General features: G+C 52.8%; 7 protein-coding genes across 7 annotated transcripts; 2 read left to right on the top strand and 5 right to left on the bottom strand.

Annotated features, from left to right (window-relative positions):
* Positions 1-539: 539 nt before the first annotated feature.
* On the bottom strand, positions 540-1,645 carry CCMA1212_005523 (Alcohol dehydrogenase; the record flags this gene model as incomplete). The annotated part of the gene is made up of 3 exons (XM_073702780.1): positions 540-834; positions 878-1,307; positions 1,363-1,645. The coding sequence occupies 3 exons, from the start codon at positions 1,643-1,645 to the stop codon at positions 540-542; spliced, it is 1,008 nt and encodes a 335-aa protein (XP_073558959.1).
* Positions 1,646-4,077: 2,432 nt separating this feature from the next.
* CCMA1212_005522 (uncharacterized protein) lies at positions 4,078-4,718 on the bottom strand (the record flags this gene model as incomplete). Its single annotated transcript, XM_073702779.1, has 2 exons — positions 4,078-4,194; positions 4,239-4,718. The coding sequence occupies 2 exons, from the start codon at positions 4,716-4,718 to the stop codon at positions 4,078-4,080; spliced, it is 597 nt and encodes a 198-aa protein (XP_073558958.1).
* A 1,343-nt stretch (positions 4,719-6,061) lies between these two features.
* Positions 6,062-8,271, top strand: CCMA1212_005521 (uncharacterized protein; the record flags this gene model as incomplete). Its single annotated transcript, XM_073702778.1, has 6 exons — positions 6,062-6,173; positions 6,234-6,254; positions 6,396-6,915; positions 6,970-7,155; positions 7,220-7,497; positions 7,553-8,271. 6 exons carry the CDS (start codon positions 6,062-6,064, stop codon positions 8,269-8,271), a joined length of 1,836 nt encoding a protein of 611 aa, XP_073558957.1.
* A 378-nt stretch (positions 8,272-8,649) lies between these two features.
* On the bottom strand, positions 8,650-9,559 carry CCMA1212_005520 (NmrA-like family domain-containing protein 1; the record flags this gene model as incomplete). The annotated part of the gene is made up of 4 exons (XM_073702777.1): positions 8,650-8,865; positions 8,929-9,216; positions 9,281-9,463; positions 9,518-9,559. The coding sequence occupies 4 exons, from the start codon at positions 9,557-9,559 to the stop codon at positions 8,650-8,652; spliced, it is 729 nt and encodes a 242-aa protein (XP_073558956.1).
* An 849-nt stretch (positions 9,560-10,408) lies between these two features.
* On the top strand, positions 10,409-11,375 carry CCMA1212_005519 (Versicolorin reductase; the record flags this gene model as incomplete). The annotated part of the gene is made up of 3 exons (XM_073702776.1): positions 10,409-10,706; positions 10,784-11,031; positions 11,130-11,375. 3 exons carry the CDS (start codon positions 10,409-10,411, stop codon positions 11,373-11,375), a joined length of 792 nt encoding a protein of 263 aa, XP_073559278.1.
* Positions 11,376-11,670: 295 nt separating this feature from the next.
* On the bottom strand, positions 11,671-13,945 carry CCMA1212_005518 (uncharacterized protein; the record flags this gene model as incomplete). Its single annotated transcript, XM_073702775.1, has 4 exons — positions 11,671-12,704; positions 12,779-13,206; positions 13,432-13,702; positions 13,939-13,945. The coding sequence occupies 4 exons, from the start codon at positions 13,943-13,945 to the stop codon at positions 11,671-11,673; spliced, it is 1,740 nt and encodes a 579-aa protein (XP_073559279.1).
* A 2,035-nt stretch (positions 13,946-15,980) lies between these two features.
* Positions 15,981-17,306, bottom strand: CCMA1212_005517 (uncharacterized protein; the record flags this gene model as incomplete). The annotated part of the gene is made up of 3 exons (XM_073702774.1): positions 15,981-16,440; positions 16,502-17,045; positions 17,087-17,306. 3 exons carry the CDS (start codon positions 17,304-17,306, stop codon positions 15,981-15,983), a joined length of 1,224 nt encoding a protein of 407 aa, XP_073559285.1.
* Positions 17,307-21,125: the final 3,819 nt, after the last annotated feature.

Below are 21,125 nucleotides of genomic sequence, written 5' to 3'. Positions count from 1 at the left end.
ATGAGGAACACATATTAATATCTGGTAGCAGCTTACCCTAATAGTGAGTCCATATATTATACAGACGGTCGATATACGAACGAGCCCTCGGTAACCACCCACAACCCATGACGATCAACGCCCTGCTTGAGAACCACACTGGCATGCTTAGAAATCCAACAACGGTTCGCCAAGATACAAAAAAAAAAAAAACGGGCCGCATACTCGTTGCAAAGCCCTGTGCCACGTCGAGGGACGAGGGGGTTCAGCATCGGCGTTGGTCAGTCTTCTGAATGTTGCCAAGCTGTTTTTTTGTAGGGACTAGGATGGCGTTATCGCTGTCTGCGGCTAATCTCGTGCAGCCAGTTGTAGGAGCCTTCAAATTATGTTGCGCAAAAGGGTCTGGTAGTTGAGCACATCAACTGAGTCGCATTGTCAGACTCCTATTCTTATCTCATGCCAAGGCTTCAAACTTAGAATATGAACTTTGGCTTAATTCATAGTGACTCTAGTCGCTCGCAGTCGCATCTATGGAACCTGATTTCTCGAATCCCATGTTCTCATTCTGCCACCAAGACACCGCGGTATCTCATCTTGCCCTCTCGCAGTGTCTTCATCGCATCTTCCACACCTTGGGTGTTCAAGGGCCACTTCATGATAGCAGGCTTGATGCCGTGCTGCGCCGCAAACTCCAGTATTCTCCTGATCTCCACTCGAGGTGCTCCAGCCGAGCCCTGAATGCTAATGCCTCTCATCAGAAGCGGCAGCATTGGCATGGGAGTCTTATCAAGGCTCACAGTCAGGTTGTAAATTTTGCCGGCCGATGCTGTAAGCGGAATGATACTGTAATCGAATCTCTTAGCACTGCGCTATGCTCATCCTCCGATCTGTCACTTACCGGCTGTAGTCAGGCTGCGCGTTTCCGCAGAGAAGCATATGCTTGACTGGCTTGATTCCCTCCAGAGAAGAATCGGCAGTCAGAACATGGAATTCGCTTGCACCTAGCCTCATCGCGTCCTCTCTCTTGGACTCGCTGCTCGAGAAGACGACCACCTTGCAACCCATCTTGGCTCCGAACTGGATGGCTAAATGGCCAAGGCCGCCGATGCCAACAACGCCGACTCTATCGGTTGAACGAATGCCATACAGAGCGAAAGGCGTCCACACTGTAGCTCCGCCGCACATCAAGGGAGCGGCATCGGCGCTATCGAGGCCATCGGGGATCTTGTAGAGTGCATCGGCATCCCAGACGGCGTGGCTGGCGAAAGAGCCAACATCATGGTCATGAGTGCCGAATTCTGCCTTGTTGTCGCAGTACGAGTCCAATCCTTTTGCTATGTCAGCTGCATGGTCAAAGAAGTAGAAGTCGATTGAATAACATACCGGTGAGGCAATATTCACATCGTCCGCACGTCTTGTGAACCCAGCCGAATCCGACTCGGTCACCGACCTTGACTGACGTGACATCTGAGCCAACAGCCTCAACGATGCCAATTCCCTCATGGCCCAGAACGATGCCACGATGGAGATAGTGTTCATCTGTTCCGCACAAGCCAGAGTGCGTGATTTTGACGTAGGCATCGTTGCGGCCCAGTTGTCGGTGGGAGGTGTCTTGCACGATTTTCCCGCTCTGGGATCCTCGTTGGACGGTGAATGTGACGCTCATGATGGAAACTGTATGACTTTTGCTCGTTCTTGATAGGAGGCGATGAGGTGGCTAAGTGTACTGCCCTTTGAGGATGGCTTTGTTATGTCTATGCGGCAAGGACTTGAGGGAGGACGCAGGATTAAATATCTCTCCCCATACACCCCAGTTCCATTCGGTTAAGAGTGCCGTGTGGCACCAGGAGATAATGGAATGTAACCCTGCATTGAGGGAAATGCTCGCGATGACTTCACGAACCAACTGTATGATCTCATTTCTAATACAACGGACATGCACGAGGTTGAGGAAACGTCATGCACCTCGCGCGTCGTGCAGCGGGCAGCAAGTCCTTCAGCATCAAATGACTGACACCAACGCGGCTTCAACGCGGCCCGGGATGATTTAACAGGGGATGACAGTTGAATCAGAAGAATCTGACAAACTACTTTACACCTCTAGATCATCTTGACTGTCGGAGATGGTGGCTAAAACCGAGACCGTTCAGGACTGTTGTCTCAAGCGGGTAATTCTGGCGATGCTGGTGGGGAGACTCGACTGACTAATGCGTACCGTTTTCTTAATCGGGAAATTTTTGAATCGGCGGATCGATGTGGAGCGTCAACTGTGGGCACGTTTCCACAACTGCTTATTATATGTGAGAGGATGCGTGCAATAACACTAGGACAATATCGAAATTGAAGGAACTCACCCTGTTGTTATGGAGCTTGTTGAAGAGCCATAGAAGATATCATGTAAGCGACGTGCTATCAGGCAGCAGCTAACTGCGTGTCTTGACTGTATTTGTAAGAAGAGAGGTGGCAATAATAGCATCAAGTCAAAGAGTTGTCCATCATCCTTGATGATCTATAACTCAACCTTAATTCCCCTGTCTCCGATCCGGAATTCTCGCAAAGGCAGCCTCGAGCAACATCTTGTCAATCTAATCACCATCCTCACAGCGGCTGCCCTCCTCTCCACTACCACCTGGCGAAAAAACACAAGACTCCTTCAACCCACCGCCTCTCTTCCTCGTCCAGCACCCATCTGTCAGCGAAGGGAGAGGCAACTATCATGAAGATGCTTTTGAAGCTTCTTAAGGTCTGTATTCAAGCACTTTCTCCTCGTTTTAGTGACTCTTGTAGGAGTCAATAAGCAGAGGAATGTTGCCAGCATTGCCAGGCTCCTATCACATCTGCCGCAATTGTATGGAACTTTCAATCTACTCCATGTTACTGCTATCGTGAAGTCGATCATGATATCTGCCATTTCCAATCAATGACCTCCAAAATCTGTATTTGAGTTCGTTTGGATATCCACATCATAGTGACAGCAGTTGAAGAAACGCCGACCTGTAAAGAAGGAAGCTCGATCTCTCAATCACCACGTTGGACGGGAAGTGAATCTTCACATGACAAATGCTCGCGCCCAATCCTTTTTGTAAACTCAACTGCTGACATATCGCCAGATCCCTGCTGGCCAATGTGACCAGGCCCAATTCCACATGAGAGGCCTTCAATTGATATTCAAGCAGCGAGGAGACATAGAGAATGCAGTGCCAGGGCACCGAGGAGTGGTAACGTGTAGGATGTAGTGGTCAGTGGATACCAAGTGACATGATTACCGTCATCTAGGGCTTGCTCATTCTACGGCGGAATCTGGGGGACCAGGCCGTCCTTTCCATCACCGCCAAGAGCCGACAGGCCGATACCGAACTTCCGGAAAGCCTTCGTAATCAATAATGAAGTGCGCTGTCAGGAACATGCCTTTGGCGCTTCATCGCCCGCAGATTCGGTTTTACGATCTTTCAAATGCAAACTCTGCAACTCCCAGACGTGAATATGATGCTCAGATCGATCGAATATCGACTAGCAAACGGATTTGCAGCGTCGATTACGAGCTCCTCGCTGAACGGGATGGGAACTCCGGATGCTTAATGGTAATGAGTATCTCTCTTCTCGTTCTATCTTGCTAAGTATTGCGACCTACACATGTCTCTATATGTTGCTGAGAGAGCCTTCCATTAGATCTAGGCTGTTGTACAGCCTATCTCACCTATCTCACCAGTCAAGAGAGTTCTCTCGATATGCAAGATGAAGCCCGGTGGAACCCAACTTCAGAACAACAACGATGGCTGCTATGGCTATTCCCCATGGGATATGGGGCTGCATCCGAATGGACCGAGAACTGGTAGTCTGTTGGGAGAACGGAAACCCTGATTACATCGCTCTTGGTTTGACAAAGGAGGAGCTTCAAAATGCGTTGAAGAGAGTAGAGTGAAAAGACTCGTGCAAGGAGTTGTGCACAAGTTGTGGAAAGACATGTCGCAATGAAGCAAGCTTGAGCTGGGGAACTTTTCATCCAGAACTAGCTAGTTGAAGCCTGAAAAGAGAACCACCAAATCGTCTTATAGAAGTGCTTATCCCGTTCGCTGCAAAACGTGCCTGTTCCAGATTTCATTTCACACCGGCATTTTCGTTGAGATGGAACTGGCGATGCAAAGCAAACATGCCATCAAAATAGAAAATCTCCGGTAGGCCAAGCTCAAACTCTTGAGGAATGTCCGGATAGCCCTCTCTCAACAAGGCCGAAAGTTCCTCCCATCAGACCTGCTTACGGGACCGAAGCTGTATGCGAGAGCGAGATGGAAGACATACGACTCGTTTCCTTTGGCTCGAATCTCCAGAAGCTCAGACAGCCTATCACGGGGTTCTCTCAAGCGCTTCTCCTCCGCGGCGTCAACCGGAGCCAGGTCGAGGCGAATGCCGGCTTTGCTCATGATGATTCCTGCGACAGCCATTCTCAGAGGTGTCTGGATATCAGGGTCAAACTTGCAGAGTTTCTCGCTAAAGAGGCCATGGCAGCTGTACAACGGTGCATCAAGGGCTAGGTCCTTGGGCCAGACGCCAACTTTGCGCCTCTGATTGCACACGCCGTCAAAGACAGTCCTATTCCAGCTCGATGGAGGCGGAAGAGTGTAAAACTCAGTGAATCGACTCTGCTGCAGCTTCGCATGAATTGACAAAAGCGCCTTGTATAGCTGGCCGTCCCGCGGGAGGTGGCAAATGATTGTGTTGCCCGGAAAATGGTAGCACATTGCCGTTGATGTCGAACGTCTTGCCGGCCCATTTGGCGGTTTCTGAATTGGATGTTCTGTGAAAGGTTGGCGGAAGTTGAAGCTACCGCGGCAGGACATCGATTCGACAATGATTAGGAGATGAGATGCGGCGATATAACGTAGATGAAGACAGGAACGAAATATCTAAAATGCAGATGCACACAGCAGCAATGTCTTGTCTGTAGCTGCGGACAGCTGTTTTAGTCGTCAAAGAGAGGCGGAAGAAGATGGATAAAAGGTGACTGTACACGGCATACTTACCCCCCCCTCTGACCAGACTTCGCCAAGGTAGCAAAATATCGTGAATCACCCAACGGCCTCTTGCAATGTGTATCATATGCCGACGCCTATCTGCAACCGAGCATCATGAATGATTCTGACACCAGGAAGACGGTTGAGAGCCGAGCTCGAATCAGATGCTGGCAAACTCAGACGGCTTGCAAGAGCCCAATTGCACACCTAAGCTCCAAGATTGAAGCCCTGTGGGATCTCTGGGCATCTTCTGACAGCTACATCTGCCATCAGATTGCCGAGGCGGCGTCGGATTTCGGCATAACTGAAGCGCTTTGTAATCTCGCTAATCCACGGCCACAGAAGCCGCCATAGCGAACCGTGTCGTGCGGGATGCAAGTTGAGATGGCGGGGGCTAGTTATCGAAGACTGACAAGGGTGTCCCAAAGCGTCCGTGAGGCCGTGAGTCAGGATCGTGAAGGATCGTGTGTTGGTTGAATGACAACTAAACGGTGTTCTGGACGGTATCGCCGATGCGGAGTGACTCAAGATTGGAATATTGTGACTTTGCGAGTGGCTGGTCATCTTGTTGCTTTCAATTCGAAGCTCTTGTTTGCAGGGGTTTCGGCATACAGTACAGCAGATGGATTGCCGCAGGTGCATGACATTGACGCATCAGGCGGAGTGGCAAAGGTTCAATATGGACAAAGAAGGGATCAATCCGAATAAATAGAGCCAGGAGAGGATCGGGAACGTTACAAACAAGCCCACCGGCTGCACAAGTCACCCAGTCATGTTTAAGCAATCCACATCAATCTTCATCTCACATACCCCCAACCAACAGCAGTAAGACGCTATATCCGGCACCCACACGGATGTAGCATCCTCGCCGCCGATTGCCCTACGTAAGCAAGCCCTGTGACAAACCACTTCAGTTGCATGTCCCTATCGCGTCCTCGGTCAATGGCATTCCATGTTCCTTATTTCTCACAGACAACTTCAACTTCACAACGCAGTACTTACGTCAACCCGCACAAATTCCACATAGTTTCATGTTCCCGGCCTTCATATCGGCAATACTAGTTTCCTCAATGGACCGAGACTCATCACCGCGAAAGCCAGTCTTGAAGCGTAATTCGACCGCGTGCGAACACTGCCGTGCAGCCAAGGCCAAGTGTCAACCTAGTGAGCAGCCGGGCGTGTGTAGGAAGCAAGTGTGGAACAAAATCGAGTGGCCTTTTCCCTTTTACTTATATCCGACAGGTGTCTTGCATCGAGGCGGGAGTGCGTGTCTCGGACAAAGGCTCGGCCTCGTAGAGCACGGAGAGCGGTCTCGTAAGGCACACAATACATGAACTTGATCCGAAATCTCCGTCTCTTTATCACCTCGCTCTAACACATTGCTTCTTCCACTCAGAAGCTCAGATGCGGAACCGTCGCCAGAGTCCTTGGGCCAGTCCAGCACGTTCAGTATCAACTATTTTGTGCCCCCCAGGCCCAATGTCGATGACAGCTTCGCAACTCTACGTGAAGTGCACAACTGTGCCTTTGACAACTTGCTCGAAACCAACGAGACTAGCGACATTCTGCAAACGCCGAGCGAGTCAATCTGCTCCACCTCATCACCACAGCCTCGCTCTCTTTTCGACACTTGGCGGAAGCCACAGTTCAACCTGGCTTCAGCCGAGGCCCTCTTAACCTCCTTCAACTGCATGGTGGACTACATCCCCTTTGTAACGTTGCCTGCTGGCTCGACTGTCTCTCACGTAGCCTCAACGAGACCCTTCATTCTCCTGGCCATCTTGACCGTGGCCTCGAGATCGAGAACCGTGCAGAAGCACTCGTTGTACGATGAAGAGTTTCTGAGGGTTCTGGGCCTCAAGTATGTGTCAGGCGGAGAGAGGAGTATTCAGTTATTACAAGGCCTGCTGATATACTGCGCATGGTAAGCCGACTAATGACGATGATCCCCTTCCTCCCGCTCACGTATTGCCACTAGGTATCCCTTCCACCTAAAGCCTAAAAGCGCACAGTTGGCTCACTGCATCCGCATGGCCGCGGACATCATCCACGAGCTCGGCTTGGATGAGAACTTTCTTACATCTGATATGTGGGGCCAAGGGGTAACAGAAGAGGAACTGGACAAGATCCGTGCTTACCTCGCCTACGTGTATCTTGTTTCTACGTGAGTCGTTACACGCTTGATATCGTTCATATTGCGGATGGAACTGACATTTGCTTGTTCTCAGATACGTCGTTGTATGGAAAGGCGAAAGATGCGTGCCAACTCGCCTCCCCACTTGGGCCAACATTGCCCTCGACACTCTGGAGCAGAATGCCCAAACAGAAGGTGATCGCATACTTGTCGCCTTGGTCCGTTTGTCCATACTGTCTTCGGATGCCTCCGATGCCATGAACGAGAGAGTAAAGGATACTGTGCGAAACAGCCAGCTGATCCTCGTGGGACTTGAACAACGATATCAGCAAATACGAAACAATATCCTGGCCACATGCCCCGGAGCCTTTGGTAAGCATAACTATTCAGACGTCACAAGTATGATGTAAAACTCACTCAAGGCAAGATAAGGAAACCATTCGGATGCAGACATTGTTCCTCGACGTCTTCTTCGATGCCGGCAGCTTACTCGCGTTCCCCGTAGCAAACTCGCTGTCATCCGTCTTTAAAACTGTCCTCATACCGCCACCCACACCAAAGATATACAGCGCCACGAAAAAGATACGGGCCTTCTTGGACTATATAGGCGACCTAGACGATAATTCGCTGCTTTCTTTTACCGTCAACGACTGGACCCGGCTCATCGTCGTCCTCACACTGGCATTCCGACTCTCCTTTCCGCTCTCCCTCTGTCCAGACTTTAACTGGACGTGGGCCAACTCTGAGATACAGCTTGAACAGTTCCTATCCAAAGTCTCGCGTGATGCCGACACCACCGTTGCTTCCAACGGGATCCTCTCAGCCAACCGCGTCGTCTTCGGCCTTCTCAAATCCAAGTTCAATCGTCGACTCAGTTCACTCAGGGATGAGAGAACCATCCCCAGCAGCAGGACATTCGGTTGCCCCATGATGAGTGGCGGCTCGAGTCTGGCTGACGCACAATGGAGCTCAGAATTTGCGCCGTCGGAGCCGTCGACGGACTCTGACATGTCTGACATGGTCTTTCATGATATGTGGACGGCAGTGGCTACGGGATGGCAAGATGTTGGGGATGTACCTTGGGAGTCGTTTGACGAGCAGTTGAACAACGTGGGTACTTGTACTGATAGTGGCTGGTCCATATAATGTACACTATTATCATAGAAGGACATAACTAGAGGAGGACTGTAGTGAAAAATCACATCTATACGTAATGGTTCCTTCTTGCTTCTGAACAGATCCCCACTCAATCATTCTCACTTATCTAACACAGCAGACAAGTCAGTCTTCTCGCAGTACTCCCTAAACGAAGTCATTCCAAGTCCATTCTGTACAGGGCAAGTCAATTCAACAATCTTTTCCTTTCTAGAGCTTAGAACATGCGTATCACGTACCTTTCCCGGCCCAACAATCCCCGGCTCAGTCCCCTCATAGCCAAACTCAAACGCGAAAAACACATTCAGCCCAAACCCATGCCCCAGTCCACCCGGCAAGATTTTGATAATCTCTTCGTACGAGAGCTCATCAAACGCTCCATACGTGAGACCCCTTCGTCTCGCACATAATACGAAGGTAATCCGTCCAGGAGAGATATTCTCCCACAGAAAAGAGGTTTGTGTCGGGGGGTGCTTGTTCAACAAGAGCCTTGACGCAGGGTCCAAGGTCTGTGCGAACGTCACCAAAGGGGATGGGCTTGTGGCCTGGTCCAGGGCCCATCTTTCGCCAAGTGCCTTCAGGTTGCTTGAAGTATCCTACGTCAGTTCAAGAGGCAAATTACGTGAAAAGTCTCGGGGTGTTGCTTACCTTCTTTGGCGTGACAGGCAACCCCCATTCCGTTCCAACCTGGAAATACGCCGGAGCCTGAACCTGCGAGAACTTACCCTTCAGCGCCTTAAGGCTCCGGGCATAGACTGCGGCACGAGCCTTTGAGTCCATGTGATACAGCGTCTTGTACTTGCCGCCACTGGACTTCGTTGCATCGGCCATCGAGCTAAAGACATACACCTCCAGCGTCGAAGCCGCTGACGCCGCGGCATCAGCAAGATTCTTCCCATGCCTCAGCTCAACCTCGTCGCAGTACTCTACAAGCTCCTGCTCAGGCTTCTTTAGCTCCTTGCGACGAGGATCCGCCCCAGATGTTCCAGAAATCAGTGACCCCGAAGATGACATTAGCACCATGAAAAGCCCATTCAAGGGCCTTGACGTCGTCAAAGTCTCCTTGGACTATCTCGACGCCTTTGGATGCCCAAGTCTTGGCTTCCTCGGAGGCGGGATCGCGAGTTACACCGCGGAGGGTGTAGTCTGGATCTTCAATGAAGGCGTCAGCCACGGAGCTGCCCTGGAGGGAGGTCAGTCAGGAGTAGAGACGGGATGGACGAGGAGGAGCGCTTACTTGGACGCTGGTGATGCCTGTGATGACAGTGAGTTTCGTCATGTTTCTGATTGGCGTCTGTACTTGGGTAGCCTTGGAGTTTCGTATAGCTGTAAGCTCAGTGATACGATCGCGATCTCTGATGAATCCTAATGAGAACGACTTGATGCATACGACATGTAGAGCTGGGCTTGAGTAAATCGACTCGATGCATACTGTATCCTACATTGAATATACGATAGGTTGAATATAACAACATCACTTCAATGAACTGCTCTTTCTCTTCGCATCTTCTTGCCCTTTTGTCGCCTTGTTTCTCAGCATCCTTGGACATAGCAAACAGTTTCTTTGAAGTTTAATAATCAAAACTGCAACTATCATCACTTCCAAACCGCTCAAACAGAGTCTCTCGGCAACTAAGTATACGGCCACAATAATTGGTAAGATTTTGGCGTAGAGCTCGGTAGAAGTTGCCAGGCGTTCGTAAATCTGTGCATGACAAGGAGGACCGACATCCTATTTAGGGTTACCGTGACTCACTTGCCATTTTAGGCAGTCCGGCTGCGAGCGGTTGGACGCCATCCCTCTTCATGTACTACATACTAGTAGCCGTTGGAGCAGATACAGTATGACCGCATCAACAGGTAGATCTACAGTGATGGAGAAGAAGAGATTATCGTGAGAGGAATGACTCTAGTGTCTATGGCGTCGATTTAATGATGAAGTTGAGTAATGGGAAATCACCGTGCGATTCGTCATTCTCGAAAAGCCAAGCAGCAGAGGTGTTAACGTTCACTAGGATATATAAGCTATCTCCTAGAGTTCATAGTAGACACTTCATGAAGAGAACCATTCCTCCTCACCATCAGTCCCTCAAAAAACCCCTTGACAACCCCGTATAAGTCCTCCAAAATGGCAGACAGCCTCGCCCTCACCAACAAAGTTGCCATCATCACCGGCTCCGGCCGCGAAAACGGCATCGGCGCAGCCATCGCCCTGACCCTTGCCAAAGCCGGCGGCCGCGTGGTGATCAACTACGTTTCCGACACCACTTCCTCCCGCGCAGAGACTGTCCGTCAGAGAATTGCAGCCGCTGCAGGAGACGGCAGTGTCATCGTGGTGCAGGCTGATGTCTCTACTAAAGACGGCTGCGAGAAGATTGTGGGAGAGGCCTTGGAGAAATTCAAGGTCGATCACATTGATATCATTGGTACTGCAAGCCTTCTGCACCTCACAGGCGACAGATTAAGAGAATATAACAGTGCATTGACTCATTTATTCAACCAGTCAACAACGCAACCGCCGTAACCGCCGGCCCCGTCCTCAGCAGCAGCGCAGAAGCCATCACCAAGGCCTTCCAAGTCTCCGTCATAGGTCCCATTCTCCTCCTTCAGGAGGCCTACCCTCACATGCCTCGATACTCTCGCATCATCAACATTGGTACTGTGGCATCTAGGTTGGGCTTTGGCGCTTTGCCGATTTATGCTGCTGTGAAGGCTGCCATGGATCAGTTGACTTGGACTCTAGCGCGCGAGGTAACACGCCTTTCCCCATCCTTTAATCTTGATAACGGAACAAATTCTCCAGTCTGTTGTTGCCGTAGGTATAAGATGCCTGATGTGTTATTATTTAGATCGGCCGAGACGGCAAGAACATTACCATCAACACTATTGCTCCTGGCCCTGTCAAGACGGACAACATACCCGACACCCCCCAAGCCGCGGCCCTCACGAACTGGCTCGTCTCGCTCACTCGCAATGAGGAAAGGATTGGGACAGCTGAAGATATAGCTGATGCGGTTTGGCTCCTAGCCAGTGAAAAGAGTCGGTGGATTACGGGGCAGTTTATCTCTGTTAGCGGTGGCATCAACGGAGGTTGACAACTGTAACGACGGAGTAGTCCTGCTAGGACGCAGTTCTGACTGTGTTATTCTAGAGTGTTGATCGTCTACAATAGGGATTGCAAATTATTATTAAGCCTTTCCATCTCAATCACTTGTATCCAAATCTAGAATTATAAATGCATCTTTAATCTTTGATATTAAGACTACTCATTATATAACTGGGTATGCGTATATAGGTATATACGAGGATCATATATCATAAAGACATGGATTCATACATTTTCTCTTTTTTTTTTCCCCTGTATGATGAACCTTGCGTCTGCACAGCAGCTCACAGAGGAACAGGAAGGTTCCTCTCGAGGTAACCGCGCCAGGTAGGCAGAGTTCGCTTGTAGGGAGTGTTGCTGTTCTTCTGCAGATCCTCAATGGCACTGGCAAACTTGATCAGCTTGTCCTCGCCAAAGGCAGTCTGCAGGATGGCCAGGCCAAATGGCATGCCGGAGTCGGAGTGGATGCCGGCGGGGATGGTGATGGCAGGGTAGCCGGCCTGGGCGGGGATCTGGATGCTCTGGGCAACATCGGGAGGAACGAGGAGACCGTCGAGCTTCTTGCCCTTGTAGGTCAGGGCGTCGTTGATGCCGTTGCGGGTGGACGACTGGCAGAACTCGAGAGCCTGGAAATACGTCTCGTCCTGGATGCCCTTGGTCTCGAGAGAGGCGAGGAAGCCGTCTTGGCCGGACCAGAAGGCAGGGGTGCCGTCGGGCATGGGGACGCCGCCCTCTGTGCCGGGGTACTTGTTGTTGTACTCGACAATGTCCTCGAGGGAGCGCATGTTGGTGTTGGTGAGCTCGGACAGGTACGACTTGATGTTGTTGTAAAAGTCAACCTTGATGTAGGTGTACTCGGACTCGTTGGGGAAGCCTCGGGTGGTGCCGTAGTCCCAGTTCCAGCCGTCGGGGCTGACAATGGTCTGGTAGTCGGTGATCTCGGTGTTGTTGATGATGGTGGCGCCGGCAGACTCGATGAGCTTCAGGAGGCTGGTCAGGATCTGCTGCTGCTCGGGATCGGCATAGACCCAAAAGCTGTTCCAGGGGATGCCGAAAGTAGCGCCCTCGAGAGCCGTGCGGTTGGACAGGAACTGGGCATATCCGCCCTTGGGGGTGAGGCCTTGCTGGGCGAGGGTGTAGTTGTCCCGGGGGTCAACGCCGTAGATGGCGTCTAGGGCGTAAGTAGCATCGCGGACGGTCCGGCCAAAGGTGCCGACGGAGTCCTGGTGCTCGGACTCGGGGATGACGCCGGCGCGGGACGTCAGGCCGACGGTGGGCTTGATGCCGACAATGGCGTTGCGCTGGGCAGGGTTGATGACTTTGCCAAGATGTCAGCATAAAGAAGCTTACATTCTCATGGCGTCAGCTTCCACTCTCTTCTCTTCGACTCACCGCTCCCATCAGTCTCGGTTCCCAGGGCAAACGCAATGACGTTGGCCGCAACGCCCACTCCGCTGCCAGAGCTGCTGCCGCCGGGGTTGACGGTCAAGTTGTAGGCGCTGCGGCACTGGCCACCGCGGCCGGAGTAGCCCTCGGAGTAGTTGTTGCTTCGCATGTCCGCCCACTCGCTGAGAGCGGCCTTGCCGAAGAGAACGGCACCGGCATCGCGCAGCTTGCTGACGACAAAGGCATCGCGGGGCACGATGCTGCCGAGCAGGGCCCAGCTGCCGGCGCAGGTGTCCAGGTTGTCCTTGGAGGCGATGTTGTCCTTGACGATGAAGGGGATGCCGTGCAGAGGGCCCCGGACCTTGCCGGCCTTGCGCTCAGCGTCTCGCTGGGAGGCAATGGCGAAGACGTCGGGGTTGATCTGGATGATGGCGCTGGAGTGAGAGATTAGTCATGATGCTCGCAGAAGGGAGAGACTGTGAAACGACATGTAAAGGGGGGTCCGGTGATGGTGTCACACCACAGGGTCAAGCGAAGCTGAGCCAAGCCAACGGCCAGCCCACCTCGGCACATACTAGGATCGACCCGGATGGGAGATCGATCGATGATCACAGAGGTATAACAGATAATGAAATGACATGAGCTGGCTGTCCACTTACTTGAGGTACTGCTGCGTCTGGAACTGGCGCGTCAGGTAGCAGCTGACGAGCTGGACCGAGGTCAGGTTGCCCTTGGCCATGGCGGCCTGCATCTCGTCGATGGTGGCCTCGTGCAGCTTGAAGCCGAAGCAGTCGGCCATGGGGAACAGGTTGTCCGAGCCGGCATTTTGCTGCAGCGGGATCAGGTTGGGCGTCAGAGGGAAGAGGTGCGAGACGTCGATGGCCGCGGCGGCGGCGACAAAGGCCGACCAGGCGAATTGAGACCGCATGGCTGAGGGATGGGAGAGGTCCGAGATATCACGAGGATGATATCAAGAGGGGGGAGGGAGGAGGAGGGAAGAAGGAAGGAAGAGGTGAGAGACAAGGAGACGAAGCGGCGAGACAAAAAGAAGCGCTCGCAAGGGTATAAATGAGAGACAAACCAGACCGCAGACAAACGAGGTTGTTTGCGCAACTAGCAGTAATAGTCCTTGTAGTATTAAACTGCCCGCGACTAGGACCGAATACCCAGCATGGCGGACCAGGAACAGGCAGGTAATCAATTGCGGATATCTCGCACTCAATCCATGGCCAGAACCAGCATAGAACAAGACTCGCAAATAAAAAGACAGACCGCTGGAACTGACAGAAATCGCCTCGTCTCGTAACGGCAGCAGAGGCGACTGATCGGGTAGACGGCTGCGCGGCTCACCTGGGCCTCACGCCTAGTGCAGGACGGGAAATGGAGAAGATGGAGAAGATGGAGCCTCAATTATTACAGAGAAAAAAAAACAGACCGCTTCAGAGACATGCTGGGATCAATCGGACGAGACTTGGAGGGCTCAGGTACCATTTTGCCCTTCCAAGGGCTGAAATCCCCTGCGAGTTTCGCGCCTTTCGGGGCCCATCCAACTCCATCCACACCTCAATTTTCGCCTCTCGCCTCACCTCTTGACCACAGGACAACGGCTACAGCGCGTCCTCTACCGCGTTAGCGAATGCTTGGGGGACCTTGGCGACTTACAGGGGGGCCCTTCCCTTCTGGCCATGCACCAGACGGAGCGCCTTCAGGCCAGCGCTAATGCTTGGCCTTTATCACCGGAAAGGGCTCCCGAATATCAGCAGAGAGGCATCCAGTTGCGCAATGAATCGTCGTCAACAATTGTAAAGGGAAAGGTGCTTCACAACTAGAAGCTTTGCTAGAAGAAGAAGGAAATGAAAGCCGTGTCTAACCCGGCGCCTCGCGAAGACACTAAGCTCGTAAGATGAAATACAAGTGCCTAATGAACTTCCGATTGACGCCAAATGAGGATGTGTGAAAGGCTGGAAACAAAATGCTCGAGGAATACAGTACGAATACCCAAGCACGGCATGTAAACAACGGGAGGCAAGACCATGAATCAGATAACGAGCCGTGCCATGATTCAATACTAACTTTGTACTAAGCCTTGCGCCTCCAGGTCCAACTTGCAAGTCATAGAAAAGAAGGCAGGAAAAATAGAAAGAAAAAAAGAGAGGGAAAAAGACCCTTGCTGCGTCTGAAGAAAACCTTTCCTCATATGTACCTAGAGAGGCTTGAACACGAAAGACCAAAGAACGGTGGGCGCTCCATGTGGGCATCTCTCAAGCCTCCGGCCCAGCCGGCGCAAAAAGAGCTCAACTGAATCCGCGGGCAAGGCTAAGAAAGCTCTGAGCGACTGAACTTGTAGAGGCGAAGCTGCATCAATGCATCAATAGTCGACATCATACGGTGGTTGGCGCAGACATACACAAGGGCCGCGGTTGATATATGCAGGGGGCGCGCTGAGATGCAAGGTACGACGGCGGGCGTCCGGGGAGTATCACGGCATCCATCATCCGGCATGAACTCGGAGCCGAGAGCAAAGTGACAGAGCACACGCCTCTGTTCGATGCTCTGTACGGAGCAACAGACTCTGAGCTGATGATGATGAACATCTTTCCTCCAACCCTTGTGTGCAAAGTGCGCAGCCTACAAGTGGTCGAAGATCCATCCAACAAACGCCTACATCTCCAGCTCCAGCTTTTGTTTTAACCTCCATTACTGCTTCATCTCACTGAGATCATTATCACTGACAACCCACAGAACTCTTCATGGAACCTTCTCCCCTCCACAACTCTCCTATTCTTCCCCATCCTCCTGCAGACAAGCCCGCAGCAGCTCAGGACGAGCGGGCCCCTTCGTGCATGCATGTGCAGGCATACCGACTGACTCGAGGCCCACGTGGAGTCCCCTCTGCCCATCTTTTTCCGTCACTACGGAGGACCTGTCAGGGTCCCCATCCGACGGGATGGCATGGCCCCTTTGCGCCCTCTGGTTCGCTCAGCTCCCAGTTCGTATTTGGATTGATTGACAGCTCTCGTTGCATAGCACGAAAGAGACCAATCCATCCGCTCTACATTCTGCAGCTCATTAGACATCGAAAACATTAGAGGTCTATCGAAAGATGCTGCAAATCGCCGCCCAAACAATCATATACAGGAACGAAAAGACATGGGGGAACAATAAACATATACACTGCAAAACAAAACATGATCTTATTCTTTTCCCTTCACCGGCTATCCAAGCTCGGCGTCGTAGTATTTGAATTGACCCGAGCCTCCTTCAACTCAAAGTCCATCTGCACGTAAATGCCCTCGGCGTCGTTGGCATGCCTGCTGCCGGCACTGGCCACCGCCTCGGGGCCGTACTTTGGCCCCTCCTCTTCCTGACTCCCCAGGATGCTGTTCTGGCTGCCCGAGTGAAACCTCATCGTGGTAAGCGCAGTCCCTCGAGAACGAAAACTGCTGTTCTTGCGACCGTAGTGGGATGCGCCACTGGTCTGGCTGTCGTCCTTCTTGAAGAAGATCTTGTCAAAGAGCGGCTTGGCTCCCGGCACGGACAAGGCGACCAACGTCGCTCCAATTTCCGATGCTTCCACGCCGAGCATGGGGTCGTAAGACCACGATTCGTCACTCTCCCACTGGCCCATGATGACGAGGACAAGTCGAGTAATCGAAATGGCAATGACACTGGATTCAACACGTCAGCGGTTGCTGTTCACAACAGGGAAGTTCCCAAGGGATGACCTACGCAACACCGGGCAGCAGAATTCCGGCCAGCTGAATCTTTCGCTTCCGAGACATCTCCAGCGTTCGCAGCATGGCAATGGGGATCCCAAAGAGAAGCAGATCGCAGAGCAGGGAAACAGACGAGTTGACGCTGTACACCACACCCCACTGCAAGCAAGTGTACCGGGGGGCAACGGGCTCCCATCCGTACGGCCAGTAGCCCGTGACCGGCGTGCAGTGGAAGATGAGCAGAAAGATCTGGGGCAGGAAGCCCGCGATCAGGATGCCAAACACGATCTTGATGGCCAGTTGGAAATGGCTATGCTGCCCGCAGACTCTCTGGTAGAACGCGAGACCCGATACGCGGCACAGGAGCAGGGCTGTTGTGTAGATGATATGCGCGATGAAGTCCAAGACCTGGGTACGCAAAGTCGTGGGCACGTCCATGACGTATTCGATGAAGGCGAAATGCCTCCCCGAGCCCAAGTTGATCAACTCAATGCTCAGTCCAACAAAGCATATCAGCAGAGCCTGCAAGCACAGCCGAAGCTTGTCAGCATTCCTCGCTATACAAAAGTTCGCGAGTGAGAAGACATCTTTCAGGAACCTACCAATGACAAGGTAGCCAACACATCGTCCACGCCGAAACGCCGTACAATGCATGTTCGCGATATCAGTCGTGTGCAGACGACGGCAAACGTCAGGGCCGTGACGAAGACAATGCCGACAATCGACGGGCCATCGCGAGACTCGCTCAGGTATTCGGCGGTAATGTCTGACGGAACGGTACCGTTGGCAATGGCCTGCTGGATGCGGGAGTCCACCATTGTCCCGAGATGGACGGGCCAATGTCTGCCTGCTTCTGCCGTTGCTGTTGGTCTGGTCGTTTGACGACCTGTCGCGGGAGACCTCGCCGGGGCCACCGGTATACTTTGCGCGTGATCACACGGGGGTCGACTCCTACCTGCAGACAGTCATCCACAACGGAGCGGCAAGACTGCCGGAACAGAAAGGAAGCATTCAATCTTGAAGAGATCGATGCAAGGCAGCGGGTGGCGAGGGCCCTACATGTTCAAGTAATCGAGCAAGGAGCAGCTCATGGGTTGTGCCGAACGAGTCTCCGCCCCAGCGATGCCCGCCCACTAAATTCTCTGCATCGAGAGCATCTTGCGCCGCCGCTGTAGCCGGGATCATGCTGGGACAGAAAGCTCGGCCGAGGAAGGGCTCGATTTCGGAAACTCGATTTGGAGGGGGGGTGTGGCTGCCCGACGTAGAACGGCCTTGGACATTGTTCGACTCGGCGTAAACCCGCGGATGGACTGGACGGCCAGCCGCTCTGACAAGCCCATACTATCATCAGAAGACCGTATCAGGGGAGAGGGGGGATGCTGCTGGTGTCCACTGTAACTAAATTTCCCGTCTGCTCCCTTCTTGCTGTGGTTGTGTGGTACAGTACGTTTGTTGCCTTTACTTGATCCGGCACATCTCGACATTAGTCCTGTCAACGGCCTTCGGTGGAGCGTCGCAGCCAGTGTCTAACCAGATGCACAGGGGGTTGCAGATTGCCAAAACCCGGCCGGCTGGGACGCGCCATCAGGGAAGCCGATAGGCTAACCCGAGGACCGTCCCTTGTCTAAGGGCGAATCAAAGGCAGCAGAAGACGCCACCTGCTAATGGGCGTCGTTTAGATCCTTCAGCAGCCCGTATAGACCTTGTTTTTGTGGATTCGGTTTGTTGAAGAAATTCTCTTGATGCCGTTTCTTGGACGGCGAGTGACCGAATGGTTCCCGAGTCGTCTTCTCAGGTCCCAGATGCAAGCGAACACCAGACAGCAACATGTGCTTCCCACGCCCAATCGTCCCTTGTACGGCAGCGAGAAACGGAACGCAGCGCGGCAGCTTCCGACAGTGCCGCCCGTCTGATGTGAGATGTCCAACCTGCGCCGATACAAAGCATCGGTTGATCACATCTACTGCTGCTGTCAACACAGGCCTGTCAGCGAGTCGCCCGGCAAGCATCTCCTCATCAAGCAAGCAAGGATCGCTGATTGAGGGGTTGGCAGGGAGCGCATGATTTGTTCGACAGCGACGTAGCCGCATTTGTCCTCGGGGAGCAGTGATGGACGCGGAAGGGAGGCCGGTTCGTAGAGCATGGCGCGGGTTGTCCAGCCGTCGGTAGCGTTCCTGCTCTGCCTCGCCAGCCCTGATCATCATCAACAGCGGCTCGATTTTAGCTTGAGTCTTTTTCCTTTCGTGATGGGGTATTAGCAATGATGCCTACTGCGTAAACCGGTTCTCGACCATTCTTAGTCCTTCAGCTTCAGCTTTCGCGTCAATGCCAAACGCCTTGACAGATTCGGGTCCTGTCAATCAAACTTCCATCATGCCACCTGCAAGATAATGGATACCTACCGATCCTTGGAACAAGGCATGGCAACAAGGGTCAGGGAACGAGCGACGAAAGAGCGAAGCGACTCCCGTTCATGCAGACATCTGGCCTGGATCCATCAGGCTCACCTCCCCAAACAGGCTCAGCGCAAGCCACATGTGAACGGCTTGGTCCATACCTCCCTTTCTCCCCTAGCGAGGAACGAAGTCCGCGGTTCCCACCAATTCGGCCAGGGGGGAGCGGTACAGAAGCTTCAAACGCCGCTGAAGCCATCCGTCTCCCGCTTGGCCCTGCCTGTTGATGGAAACGCGATCACAGCTTCGCAGGCCCTGCGAGCGCTGCACAACCCCTGGCGACAGCTGAGTCGGCGACAGAAGCACTATCGATTGCTCCCCTGCATGCTGCCGAGGCGACGCTGGCCAGGCGACAGCCATGCGTTACAGGTGGCATCAAACTCACCCGATGGATGGCAGCCAGGACTCGTACAGTACGGTGCTTTTTGTACGCCCCTGGACTAGTTCTGGGCAGAGCCGCAGTGCCACTGCAGGTCAACTACCGGTTCCAAGAACCGCACGTCCTGGCCAAACCGTCAGCGGTCATACAGTACTACACAACAACGGTTCCAGGACGATCTGGCAGCAAAGTTCATAGACTCACTCACTCACACTCCGGAGGACCATGTGCATCGTCACTCGCTCCTCAATGCCCCATCGGCCACCGGCCGGCTGGAGTCCCGCTTTGCTGATCGAGCCCTCCAGCCCAGCTCGACACGAGTCAGTTTGGCCCTCCTCCACCTGACAGCGTCGGTCCGTCCGCCGGTATGATCATGATCAACCCGCAGGAGACGGCAGCAATCCGGCTGCTGAATCATTCAGGCCCCGATCATGGCCCTGTCCAGCTGTGGCTTTCGTACTTGGACGGCTCGGGTTATGATGCAAGAGGATAAGCAGTTTTTGTCAGGATGAGGACATCGGCCACTGGAGTCTTGCACCTTCCCGCTTCCAGTTTCACGTCTCGCCTGAAGCGGACGATATAGTCAGCAGCCAAACGCTCCAACTACCTTACCTAACAAACTTTGAACTTGGAATCTCAAACAACATCAGGGTAATCATTACATGAACACATTGCGACGGTCTGCCTCTCAACTCTGTAGGCCGATGCGAAGCACATCCAATGCAGCCTTCAGGCGAGCCTTGGCTGGATGCGGCCTAGAGCACCGCTAACTGACAGCGTCTCCAGCACCTTCAAGGTTGCTATTACAGTACATCTCCACCTCAGCTGCCATGAACATGCGAGGCCTCTTCATTACACCACGTTCATTACAAGCTTGCTTGGGTCCAGAGCCGCCGAGTCGGAATCAATCCGATGTGGCTGTGTCCGGGCTTCATCTCTGATGTTCGGAGCTTGGATCAACCGGGTGAAAATTCCGAGAGCAGCACCCAACTCTTCTCCTGTGATGACTCCTGTCTCTACAGCTCTACGGGGGAGTTCTTGGGAGTTTACAGTAATGCTCTATAGCCCATGTGAAACCGACGCTCTCCTCTAGACAATGGACTACTCCGTAGACCCCCCAGAATTGTCTTCTTGCGAGACCGAACGTATCAATCGGCAAGCACCAGACAGTTCCTCAGCAGCACTCTTACACTGTGACGATGTTACCACCCAAGTTCGGACGTAAGCAAGAGTTAAATTAGCCAGAAACCGAACCTCGTTAGTTCACGAGTAGCATCGCGATTCCCTCCTCCCATCCTCTCTCCGTCTGACAAACTACCTTATTGGTCTTTACCCGCGCCCCCTTAGAACAAACAACTGTGCTTCCGGCGCCTTTCTTAGCACATTTCTCTAGGTCAAACAAGGGACAACCTCGCGCCAGCCACAAACACCCCCGAAGTCTCGACATCATTTGGCGATTCATTATCCCTGAGACGACCGTTCTATGAGAGGAAAAGCAGGAGGAGCAAAATATTGCTACATTATTCCGATGTGTTTCAGCGATTGCTTGCCATGTTACACTTTATTGTAACCCAGCCTACCGCCATCAATTCCGCCACCGTACGCTCTGAAATAACGTGATATCTGGGCCAAGCAGCTAGGCAGCAGCTGCTGCTCATATCCCTCTCATCCCATCCCGACCATGAATTGGCATTTCAACGCTGGCTTCCTGCTTAGTCCCATGGCCAGGGTCGAATATCCGATAAGAAGCGAAGTAGCCTCCTGTTAGCCTCCTATTAGCCACCAAGCACCAGTCGTAGGAGTCA

The sequence above is a fragment of the Trichoderma ghanense genome (assembly GCF_004382785.1).
Source record: "Trichoderma ghanense strain CCMA-1212 chromosome Unknown scaffold_5, whole genome shotgun sequence".
NCBI classification, from domain to species: Eukaryota; Fungi; Ascomycota; class Sordariomycetes; order Hypocreales; family Hypocreaceae; genus Trichoderma; species Trichoderma ghanense.
Note: the sequence above shows the minus strand (reverse complement) of the source record. Positions and strands in the feature narration are given on the sequence as shown.